General features: G+C 32.2%; 1 protein-coding gene and 1 long non-coding RNA gene across 2 annotated transcripts; both read left to right on the top strand.

Moving 5' to 3' along the window:
• The first annotated feature begins 55 nt into the window (after positions 1-55).
• On the top strand, positions 56-5,087 carry LOC127714769 (uncharacterized). The gene is made up of 3 exons (XR_007987930.1): positions 56-129; positions 822-1,127; positions 4,974-5,087. It is a non-coding gene; the product is annotated as an uncharacterized LOC127714769 (long non-coding RNA).
• Positions 5,088-5,093: 6 nt separating this feature from the next.
• On the top strand, positions 5,094-11,944 carry LOC127714767 (heat shock 70 kDa protein 12A-like). Its single transcript, XM_052220808.1, has 3 exons — positions 5,094-5,193; positions 9,304-9,454; positions 10,782-11,944. The coding sequence occupies exons 1-3, from the start codon at positions 5,095-5,097 to the stop codon at positions 11,822-11,824; spliced, it is 1,293 nt and encodes a 430-aa protein (XP_052076768.1). The 5' UTR covers position 5,094; the 3' UTR covers positions 11,825-11,944.
• Positions 11,945-13,367: the final 1,423 nt, after the last annotated feature.

The raw sequence follows: 13,367 nt of genomic DNA, 5'->3' as shown, positions 1-13,367 counted from the left end.
ATAATTTTGCCATTGAACAATGCTTTTAGTCTTGATATTTAAACTGAACAATTTCTTTTAGATTTAGATATCGACTCTTATGTACTGGAGGTAACTGAACGGACTGACGTAGAGGCGAATATTCAAACGGTACGTTTATACGCTGAATTAGAGTACATGTTGTTTTAATGAAATATGATAACGAGTATTCGGTAGATATGTAAAAACTCAACATTCGGGTAAAGACTCAATAGTTATTTAAAACTCGTAAAATATATTTCTGACTATAACTAAGTACGCTCGAATCAAAACATTAATACCAATCCAAGGAGCGAAAGATTGTAACACTGTATGAAGATTTATTTTAAGAGAAATGACAGCATAAATTGTTTTCTTGTAAGCACAGACGTTCTGACATCTTTGCTGGTAATGAACTCGTTGACGGAGCCACCACCAGCAGTAACATCGATCTAGTGTTTGACAAACTCACCATACGTGCGTTTCGCCAACAAAAGATTCATCAGTGGTGTTCCAAACAAAAAAGTTTAGATGTAGTGAGAATATGTTCCATTTGATTTCTTTTATTATGGAAGTTCATATCATGTTACGTTTTTAATCATTTCCATTGAAGGAAAGATAAACATTTAGATATTTTTAACTAAAATACCTTTAACATATCCTTTATTTATATGATCAGAATTTGCGAAATTATAAACAAATATACACTGGACAACTATTAGAACGAAAGCCAACCGAGAACGATACGTTTACATGAAGACTATAATGTTACATTTGTACATATTACTATTCAAGGTAAGATATGTATTACATTTATTTATTAGGAGACCAATACTAGACTAGTAATCGCTGGAATTGACTTTGGAACAACTTACTCTGGATATGCATATTGTCTTCGAACTGATTACAGGGCTAATAAAAAAAAACAAGAATTGAAATTTCCACACTGGAAAATAGGAGATGGCCGCGCTAGCTATAAAGCTCCTAACTGTATCCTGTTCAAGCCAGACATGTCATTTCATAGTTTTGGCTATGATGCAGTAAACAACTGTTTGATATTTATAAACAATGGAGAAGTAGATGAATGGTTTTACTTCGACAATTTTAAGATGGTTTTATTCGATGAAAAGGTAATCTTACAAAATTCATATGAATTGGGTTATATCCCTTAAAAATTTAATATACATTTTCAAGACATAAAAAATAACCAAACAAGTAAAACGTGTAACTACTTAACAGGGAAAGAGTTTATGGCGGAAATATTGAACGACAAAATTATTTTATGTCTACCTGTGAGAATTTCGAACGCGCGATTTTACGCCAGTCCTTAAAACCTTCCATCCTTTATGGGTGGATTTTACATAGCTAAATAAAATCGTATAATATAAGCAAAATCAGGATGTTAAATTTGATGTATGCCTTTTTGTGCTTCTTCGTTACATTTGTTTGTGTTTATAGTGATTAAGATGATAACACAATGTTGACTGCTGTACCTCTATTTTTGACATTTTTACCTATTGTGTCTGTTTGTTTTGTTCACGCATCGTTGTCAATATAATGGAATTTGATGCGACTGTCATACAAGTGAGAGGTTTAGCTAGCTATAAAACCAGGTTCAATCCACCATTTTCTACATAAGAAAATGCCTGTACCAAGTCAGGAATATGACAGTTGTTATCCATTCGTTTGATGTGTTTTAACTTTTGATTTTGCCATTTGATTGGGGACTTTCCTTTTTCAATTTTCCTCGGAGTTCAGTATTATTGTGATTTTACTTTTTATTTATGGATTATTCTGATTTAAAAATCTTAATTGAAAAAAACGAAGACACACTCATATCCGTTTAATATATCATTAAATTATAATTTATCGACCCTTTTTTCCAAACCTTCTCACTTTTCTCTTCAATAAGATGTGCTAAAATAACATTGAATTGTATAATTTTGATTTAATCTAATATTGTAAAATTGTTCATCAGGTGACGGCATTGTTCATATTTAAAGGTTTATATTATAAAACTAATCAGGAATACTTCAAGTCTTTTCAGCAATGGATTGATAAAAACAAACTTTATGTGTGAATATCGTCTGCAGTGAGTGAGGAGTATTATCAATATAATTTCTTATGGTGTATAAGTCAAACAGTCTATAATTTGTCAGTCCTTTCATCGTGTAATAAAAGATGAAGACGATAATTCATTTAGAATTTATTGATTCAACTTTCAGTAGTTTCTGATTCTGTTCAAACATACTTGTTACACAATTGTAGACTATTTTTTAACCCAACAAATGAGCTTCTTCCCATGTAAAACATGAGATAAAACGTCGTTTTACCAAGATTACACACATTACGCATCGACAAATTGGCTCTTTCCGCTAACTCGTCGTTGTCAATGATGATGTATGTACCTCCAAAAGAAAACAACTCATAAAAAAATGGATCTCTAATTACAGGATTAATTGCGAAATCTGTAAAAAGGCTCTTCTGCAATAATATTTATATGTATGACATGACAAAAGGAGTAATCAAAAAGGGAAAGTTAAAACCATGCCAAGCAGAACAAATATATAAAAGACTTTAGTGACATAGATATTGACAATGATTAAATAGGGAATTATGGGGTTCAGAAGCGTCAAAGTAGAATCTTTAAAATCGTGTCGTGTTGAACATCAGAGTTTAACTAGTGATTAATTAAATACACGGATATTTAAAGTAATAAAACATGTCAGAATTGACTGATATTGGATTCGTTAATGATATATAACATATGCAACAAAAGAAAGCTGTCAGTTTATTTTCGACTTATGAGTTTGAATGTCCCTTTGTTATCTTTCGCCTCTCTTTTTCATTAGTGAGCTTTTCTCCGTGACATTTTTTGACAAGCCTTTGACATATTGTCGCGGAAGCAAGACATAGTTATCCTACATTCCGTCGTCATCGAAAAAATTTAGGAGCAGTCTGTGAATAAGGTTTTCAAGACATCAATATTTTTGTCAAACTTTTATGGACTTTAAGAAACTTTTTATGTTCAAAAGACAGTTATGGAAATGTTGTAGTACTGTTTTCAGTTTTTTCCGTATTTTACCGATAAATGGACTCAATATGTCTTGCAGTTAAAATTAAGATACAGCGAAGGCAAAATGATAAGACATCAATAACGTGTATAAATCATCATAGATTTTTATGAAACTTATAGATAGAACATTATTTATGTTAAAAACACAATATCAAGAGTAAAATTATGAAATTGTTTTTTTTTTGTTTTTTGTTTTTTGCTTCATTTTCGCCGTATTTTCTGATGAAAGGACTTTTTTTGAAGTAAACATTTAGATACAGTCCACAGGCACTCGTCTCAGAATTTTTTTTCCTGTATACCTTTATATAACACAATGTACTTAACTCGCGATTTAGAAAAATGTCAGACGGTGACGAAATTCCGTTATATGCCGATTTCTCGGCTGCCAACCCCACTAAAACTTGTTATGTCGTAAATCTAAATTGATTTATCTTCACAATGGTGAATAACACGACTACTTTTGTTGTCGGAATCATCTGTAGCAGTCCTACCCAAGTATGTCAATCATAATTATTTCGTCTACCGACGATGGATTGGAAATAAACGCGTCATGTCTCTTTATATATCTCGGTTTCCGATTGGTCAATTTTATGGGAAAGTCTAAATGATTCTCAGAGTTATCTGATCTTGATTCATTTAATGCATAAAGTCAAGAGAGAGTTTGAATGACATTGACGTCATGGGACAATTTGTGTCTAAAAAAGGGAACTCGTAACTTATTAGACATACCACAAATAACACTTGTTAGATTTTTTTTCACGGTATCTTATACAATTTTACTAATTCGGTGATAAGTTCTATTCATACGAAAACTAACAGTTTGTTTCTGAAACAATTTTCATAATTAATCATTTACTGCGAGACGTTTATTTCCAATTTTGTGTCGGTAGACGAAATAATTACGATTGACATACCTGGGTAGGATTGCTACGGATTATTCCGACAACAACAGTAGGTGTGTTAGACACCATTGTGAAGATAAATCAATTTAGATTTACGACATAACAAGTTTTAGTGGGGTTGACAGCCGAGAAATCGGCATATAACGGAATTTCGTCACCACCTGACATTTTTCTTAATCGCGAGTTAAGTACCTTGTGTTATATAAAGGTATATAGGAAATTTTTTTCTGAGACGAGTGCCTGTGATACAGTCTGGGGTTGCAGTGTTTTACACATCAACATGATCAAAAAATTCAAACCTCCATATAATTGTATGATATTTTGGGAGACATTCTTGCAAGAAAACAAAAAAGCAACAGTAAAAACACAGTATTTTATCGTATTTTATTGATAACTAACTAGACTTATTTTTTTGGTAGTTAACAGTACATTTTTACACTCACAACAGCAATCGCACATGAAAACAGAGTTTCGCGGATTTCTTAAAGATTTTTATAATACCAAGTTTTATAAAGTCTTTGAGGAGCAAAATACGAGATGATAGCTGCTTGTGTGTACTGATTTACTCTATAATTGGTAATACAGATAAGCATAATATATCAATAAAACTCATTTTTTTTAAAAATGTAGACCAAATGTAATTAATTTTGAGATGCAAATCTTTTTAATGCCAATATGATCTCAAATCATATGTTCCTTTTTCCTGGAAACACAAACCAGTCAATTAAAAAAAGTTGGATGACCACAAGAGGACATTCAAAACTTGTGGCACCAGCAAAACCCAAAGACGACTAAAAAAACAAAAGTGTTAAAAAATACATGTTAAACAAAAATCTGAATAACACGAACCTAATTTACAATAATCGCATGTGCTCTGGAACGGTGAAAACAGATCCTACACCACTGATGGCATCCGTCTTGTACTGGTGATGGTTCTCATTCGTTGATGTCTAATTTTAAAAGCTGCATATTATTGAATATTATTATTTATTTTACAGGAAGGGTTAACAAAAGATACCTTGTTGTATGAAACATTCACATCTTCTGTTGGCCACAGGAAGAAAATGAAAGCTATCGATGTTTTTGCAGCTGTGATACATTTTTTCAAAGATTGTTAAAATGCTAGATATTAGTGAGGATTCTATTCATTGGGTTCTTACCGTTCCAGCTATTTGGAGCCTAATAGCAAAACAGTTTATGCGTGATGCAGCAGAGCAAGTAAGATTTGTTTGTTAATTAACAAATGTTTGATTCAATACCTGTCGCTGTTATCTACCGTCAATTTATTAATAAAACATCTGACATAATAATGAATTGATTACAATAGACTCATTGTAGATATATAGATTCAATCACTGCAACAAGTGTGTTACTATATTTCTTCACTCGAGACAGTGAAATTTTAATATTTAAAGCGCGAGGTTGGCCGAGCTTTTTAAATATTTAAATTTAAATGTTGAGAGTTGAGAAATATCGTAATACACAATTTATAGTGGTGGAATCTGTTTTTCTAATGATTTTGATTCTTCCTTTTCAAAGATTTGCAGAGAATGTGTTCTTTATACGTGACGTCATCAGGCATGGTCGTCTTTTTTCAGGACGTCACAATAGGAAGTTCAGAAGAAATCAAGAAAAATTTAACGTCATAATTAAATTTCGACCAATCAATTGCTGAGAACAGATATTTCACTAGTGAGGAGAAATATTTTTCTCACACCGTTCAAAAAATGTGAAAATAGCACGAAAATTAGAGAAACTAAGCTTTACTATTGTGTACGTCAGACGCGCATTTCGTCTACAAAAGATGCTGAGTGATACCATCGAGGCGATAAACCTCTACTAGCTATGGCATCGACCCAGTGGTTGTAAATAGACTCATTACAGATACCATGCAGGCTTAAACATTTGGTACGCCAGACGTACAAGCAATCAATCCAACTGCGATTACTGATTAATTCCAGTCGACTTCCTCAATCAGCATCAGTTGTTACTATAAATCAAACTCAATACAAAAATGAATAAATACCTAAATATACTTTTAACGTTAATGATATGAGATATTGAAACACATCTATTTACACCACAAATATACAAATCCATTAAACCTTGTTTAAACAAAAATCACCAAAACTTTAATAAAGGTTTGTGATGTGGATTGAAGATCAAACCTTAATTGGTATTAAACTATTCAAATACGGAGATATATCATGACTGCCAATAAGACAACTATCCACCAGAGTACAAATGACGTTGGTGTTAACATTTATACGGCCTTCAATAAGGAAAATAAATACCGTATAGTCATTTGTAATAGGCCCTGACATGAAAAATGCGAAAGAATTCAAACGAGAAAACTAACTGCCATATTTATAACAATCCAGTTTACGAAAAACAAACATCAGTATGTTGGAATTCGAGTCAGCTCTTAAGATGGAACATGTTTAAAACAGATTTTTACAAGTATAAACAGATCATCTTGCAAGATTGTGTTTTGGTTGTGGTCCAAAGAATGACTACCTTCATTTTCACTTAAACTGAGCAACACGAACCCCAACATAAACCGGTGGTGATCTCAGGTACTCCGGAAGGGTAAGTACTTCCTACTCCATATATGGCACCCGTCGTCCTGCTTATGTAAGTTAAAAACCGGCGATAAGTCTAATTTCAGAGGTCATATTTGAGGAAAACATGGAAAAGAGGACAGTTTTGTAACATATCCGTCGTCATCGATGAAACAGATATTGCATAGCGGGCAACCAACTTGTGATGGTGTTCGTAAACTTTTCGGAGGGATAATTCCAACTTCACCACTCCGAACTCTTTTTGTAATTGCTTCCTTGTAGGCAGCAACAATTTATCAAAGAAATCTTGATAAAATACGCAATGTCTGGATTATCTCATCATCTTGGAGATATATTCTCTATATGCAAGCTTTGATTGCTGATAAAATTGATGTTAATAATTACAAAAAGGTTTCGTGGAGCACTCGGAAGACCCTTCATTTTAACGTTGTTTGAAAGGACATTTATCTAATTTGGGTATCCACTAGAGCGAAGGAAGGTCCAGTTCTTAATCTTTGGTTACAATTCCACATAGAACACACCTATGATTACTTCAACTTATCACTAAGTATACATGTTCATTATGAAGTGAACTATTAGATTATGTTGATCTGTATGTAAATATGGGGTTTTGACCAAGGTTTCATGTTATTGGTTATTTTTGTTATATTTGAGGTATGTTACAGTTTTGTTTTAAGGAAGTTTGTGATCGTATAAACTTTAAACCTAATATTTAGACCAATGGTAAAGGGGTCTGAATACAGCACAAACAGCATTTTCCATAAGACCAAAAAAGTGAAAAAGTATATTTTAACAAAATGCATTTGACTAGCAGGTCGAACAACGGATGTTCTTAAACCCTGCTGACTGCCATATATGTATATATATATATATATATATATAAGTGCCTATAAATAGCAGCACATGACATACAAATCTATGGGAGTGTGGATTAATCAGTACAGGGATTAATTCAATTACACAAATAAAATTATAGATTGCCTAACAATGTAATTTTAACACACTATTTAGTATGTAAATATAAGAATGTTTAAAATATTTACAAAATGATGAAAATAAACGCAATATTTCGCTAGACTAACTAGCTTTATCAAGCGTGCATCTATCCAGGTGAAATCGGATGTAGATGATAAGAAACTTTTGCAGCTCAATGTATATGTTGCACTTGAATTTAGCTGCCTTGAAAATAATAAATAATTTGAATGAAGTTGATGAAGTTGATGAAGTCTTGAACTTCATTCAAATTATTTATTATTTTCAAGGCAGCTAAATTCAAGTGCAACATATACATTGAGCTGCAAAAGTTTCTTATCATCTACATCCGATTTCACCTGGATAGATGCACGCTTGATAAAGCTAGTTAGTCTAGCGAAATATTGCGTTTATTTTCATCATTTTGTAAATATTTTAAACATTCTTATATTTACATACTAAATAGTGTGTTAAAATTACATTGTTAGGCAATCTATATATATATATATATATATATATTTTTAAATCTTAAAGAAAATACACATAACATTATCTTTATGCATGCATTATACATGAATATTTTAATGTATGTGATAAACTGCAATCATTATTCTATACTGTTATATTTTGTTATGGTATTGTCATAAAACAAAATTGAAATAGCTGTTTGCTTTTTATATTTAGTGACCCTACCATAGTGTTTAATAGTTTCTTATCATGGTTTAAAACATGTATGTAAAAGTTAAGATAATTAATCAGTTAGTTCATTTATATGATTTTTTTGTTTAAAGCAACTATATGCACAGGATTTATTTGTTTTTACACAGTTTGATTTGGAAGAAAAACTGACATGGTTAGAAAATACAAATAATTACACCATTACTAACACAATTCTATATCAATATTCTTGTAATGGTTAGACAATACATCAAATAGCACCATTACAAACTTAATCCCAATTTAATATTCTATTTTTAGAAATTTACAAGTGACGTCACTTTTTGTGACGTTGATACATTCGTGTGACTCACAGTTCATAATACTATTGTGCTGTACTTGTGTACTGGCGGAAATTAATTTTAGGTGTTCGTTGTTATTCTGTGGTTTACATGTTCAAATGTACTATTATATTATTTATTTATGTATTTCTCTGTCCTGAGTGTTCATGCATTTATTTGTACTGTATTCCTCTCACGTAATGTTGTCATTTTAGCGGTATTTTTTAACATTGCCATATAAGCGGGAGGTTTTGCTAGCCATAAAACCAGTTCAACCCACCATTTTTTCTTAAAATGTCCTGTACCAAATCAGGAATATGGCAGTTGTTATAAAATAGTCCGTTTCTATGTATGTTTGCGTTTGTTTTTGTAGCAGTTCAGGGTTTCTGTTGTTCCGTTGTTTTCCTTTTATAGTTGATGTGTTTCCCTCGGTTTTGGTTTGTGACCCGGATTTGTTTCAGTTAAATCGATTTATGACTATTGAACAGCGGTATGCTACTATTGCCTTTATTTAAACAATTTGTTTGTACAACGATGCTGACCGTGTATGCCTTTTTGAGGACGATTTGTTTCTGGTTTTAGAAAACTTTGGAAATGGAGACACAAGGTGCTTAAAACTTTTCTTTCGTATTAGCAGTTGAAGTAGTAGATGGCCCTATCATCACATTTGGTATAATTATCTTAAACTTAGTTTCCAAACCGAAACAATAGCAATACCCTATGTTATTGAACCCAACAGTGGAATATGCGTTAAGTATGTAATTATTATTTTTCAGGCTGGGATCGCTTCCAATCAATTATCCCTTGCATTGGAACCCGAGGTTGCAGCGATGCACTATATACGAAACTCAAATGTTTCACAGGGAACAGAGGATGGAGAACCTGTTTTGAATGATGGCGACAAATATATCGTCCTTGATCAAGGGGGTAGATATTACTTTAGAATTGTCATATAATCGACGGAAATATTCAATGTTTTTTTCTCTCTCTGTAATTAAAAAGTATCGATCAACCATTTTCTTCTGTAGATTAATTGAATTTAAAAAAACATAGAAGTTGGTTAAGAATCAACGTATGCTTTTATATGTCCTTTTTTATTAGAATTGAAAGTTTATTAAGGGATGCATATATTAAATGTGGAGCTGAGTATTCTAAACATTCCGTAAGACCTGTTATAATCCAAAATCACAAATCAATATCGTCGAATCAGAGATTTAATGGGTTTTAACATGTTATGCTTTTATTTAGTATTCGTGATCTTTTTCTTATTATGCAATTATATTTTCGACATAAGGAAATGACTGTACCAATTCAGGAATATGACTGGTGTTTATCATTCGTGAGATGTGTTTGAGCTTTTGATTTTGCCATTTCTTGAAGGACTTTCTGTTTTTAATTTCCCTTTCAATTCGGTATTTTTTGTTATTTTACTTTTTTTATATAACAAAAAATGCAATTTAGTTCATTTGATGCACGCCTTATCTACATGAGATTGCAAATTCTCCGTCTTAAATTAAGAAATTATTGAGAAACTGAAGTTCCACCTCGTTCAAGCAATGGTGATCTTAGATGTATTTGGCTATTCTTTTTATGTTAAACGTTCTTTTGATTATTCAGCTCCGCACGATTTTGAGTACTTAGTAGTCCATGGCTTTTAAGTTTTTGAGCGTTCCTGAAAAGGTAAATCCACAATAGCGCCTCGGACGTGTTTTTTAATTATGGAGTTTTCAACCAATTCCTTCTATTAAAGAATGTCCATCAATTGATTTAATCAATTGTATATTAAAAAGCACGCGAAAAGTTAACAAAGAAAACTGTTGTAATAATCTGTTGATTGTTGCGGACCAGCAAGTACCAACCAATTTTAATTCAACATACATCAATCGTTTATATTCAAATATAAAGGTAAGAATCAAACACAGATTTAAAAAAAAAAAACATTGAAAGACAGACAATAACATTGGTAAACGCATATATTATTTATTATGTTTAACAAAAATCTACCATAGCTAACTTAACCTGCGACCATGTAAAATATTTACAGTTAATGTTATTATATGTCTTATAATATATCCAAACGGTTTATAACTACAGCTTGTCGTTTGGTTAATGACCATTCGTTAAGTATACCTTGGTGACATCAAAATGGGAAAGCGGTAAACTTATAGTACTGAGTTGGTTTTTCATTGAAATTAATCCTCAATATTTATTAGAAATTAGTTATATATAATTATATATTACTATCTTCTTACAGGTGGAACAACTGATATATCTGTACACGAGGTAGTTGGTAATAATTGTGTCAAAGAAATATACCAGTCATGCGGTGGAAACTGGGGTGGATCGACTGTCAGTGAGGAAATCTTCAAATTTATATCAAATTATTTCGGGCAAAATGTTATTAAGTGTTTCGTTGAAAATAGCGCGACAGAATATTTTGAGTTGATACACAATATTGAACTAGTTAAGAAACGAATATCTGATTCCTCATCAAAGGTTACGATTCGTCTGCCTGCAAGCCTTTTGCACGCATATGAACACGAAAAATCACTTTCCACAGTTCCCTATGCAGCACATGCAAATTATCAACATGTAGAGCTTCTTAGAGATAAGCTAAGAATTCCATATGAAATAGCTTGCTCTTTCTACAGACCCTCAATAAGAAGAGTCACGAACGAACTTGAATTTCTCCTCTCAAAAGAAGAATTTTCAGACGTTAAAATAGTATTAGCCGTGGGGGGCTTTTCACAGTCAAATGTTCTGAAAAACGCTATCACGGAAAAAGTAGGACCTTATGTTAAAGTCGTCGTTCCTGAGGACCCAGAGGTCGCTGTTCTCAAAGGGGCCGTTCTGTATGGATTTCAACCAGAAATGGTCACTGCAAGAATTGCAAAGTTTACGTACGGAGTTGCCGTAAAGAAGGTTAGCTTCAAAGACAAAGGAGTACATTACCATCGTATGTTTGTGAATGCACAATCAGACGAATTCGATATTCATGTGAAAAAGGGGCAAATGTTGAATTTCGGAGATTTTTTAGATGAACATTTGTACTTTTGTGAAGTGAATGAACATAAAGTATGCTTTCATTTTTTTTCAACTAATGACATTAATCCAGATTTTACAACTTCCCAAAATTGTACTATGATAGGAATTCTTTGTGTCGATGTTGAACCGTTGGAATCTAAAGAAATTTTATTGTCAGTTAAGATTAACGCCAGTGAAACCGACTTCCGTGCTTCTGTGACAAACGATCAAACTGGAAGAGAATGCAAAGCGGCATTCAACTTTTACGTATGATAAAGACGTCCAGTGTTACGAGTTTGTTAAATTTTACCTATGACAATGAATTTATACGCATACAGATGAAATTTACAATTTATTTGTTATAAATCATATCAAATTACATTTATTATTGTATGATTCTAATCGAAGTCCCACTTATGACACTTATAAGCAAGAATCATAACGTAATACAATTACAACATACAAATGACCTTCATACACAATATACTCATATACAAATATTAAATCTAGTAAAATAAGGAGATAGTTATATCCAGATGTAGCTTGAATGCTCCATCAATAGTATTAATTCGGATTCTTTTTGGAGATAAATAACGAAATACGCAATTGGAAAATGCACCTGTCTTTAAGGAGGAGTCTAAACAGGAAATGTAATGCACCAGTGAACGGTGTTTTAAAAGTTATTATAGTTCTTGTCTTGTCCTAACAAGAAAAGCAAGATTCTTAGATATCATGGCATGATAGAATAAAGTTGGGATAATGCCCTAAAATTGCAATAAAATTCAAAGTACCCAAGCTGGATAAACCATATCTATAACTTGACAAAAATTAATTGCATGTATTTTTCAGGCAGAACTTTAGAGGTTAGGGGATGGTGCTTAACATGAAATAATTAAGAAGTAACTCGGAAAATATTGAGGCAGAAGATGAGCTTCAAAATTTTTTCCCATAGGGTACCCGGTAATAGAAAGAAATCCATTTTTTTACGTTGGGAAAATACGATTCCTCAGTAAGAGTCGTACGCTTGGCTATGCTTCAACAAATACATATGAAGATGTTATCAGTTGCATAAATCTCTTCAAGTAAGAGACATTCATAAATCGAAGGGTCAGTAGATGGGTTGTTGCAGGACTAAACTTCGGACTCTATCATAAATAAATTTTGAGTAAGGTAATTTATCCAGTGGCACTCTCAATATCACGCCCATCTCTCAAGAGTAAAAGCAGTGTTTGAATGTGATTGGTCGTGCATATTTTATTAGGATTATGTTCCATGAGCCGTAGAATTAATTTAATGTTTGAACCGGTGAAACTTTTTGATTCAAGTTTAATTACAATTACTCTTCCCTTTCTATGACATATTTTTTCAAACGTTAAAAAAAAAAAAAAAAATCTACTCAACAGAATAATCAATAACTTGAACAAGGAAATGAAAGACTGCCTACAATTTGAAAGTCAGCTATCTAAAATGTGCTCGTTACTTTTGCTTGGGTAGCCACAGCAGTTTATTATTATTACAAACCGCCATTAAGGACGAAAAATCAAAAAACTTCAAAGAACTATTTTCATATAAACGACTTTTTACATTCGGTTCAGTTTGAAGGGAAAATTAAGTGTTTTCCGATGATTTTGTCGTGTGTAAAAGACAAAACATTTTTTTTTCTCAAATTGCATCGAATGTTAGCTTGCGTTTACTTCTTTTAGTAGCTCTTACTTGACCAAGTACCAAAATGTATTACCACAGGGTAGATAAGCTGTCTACAATTATAAACTCTAGAGTCAAAAGTCGTTAACATAACTTTAGTCGAAATAGACAG

The sequence above is a fragment of the Mytilus californianus genome, unplaced genomic scaffold, assembly GCF_021869535.1.
Source record: "Mytilus californianus isolate M0D057914Y unplaced genomic scaffold, xbMytCali1.0.p SCAF_9, whole genome shotgun sequence".
NCBI lineage: Eukaryota > Metazoa > Mollusca > Bivalvia > Mytilida > Mytilidae > Mytilus > Mytilus californianus.
Note: the sequence above shows the minus strand (reverse complement) of the source record. Positions and strands in the feature narration are given on the sequence as shown.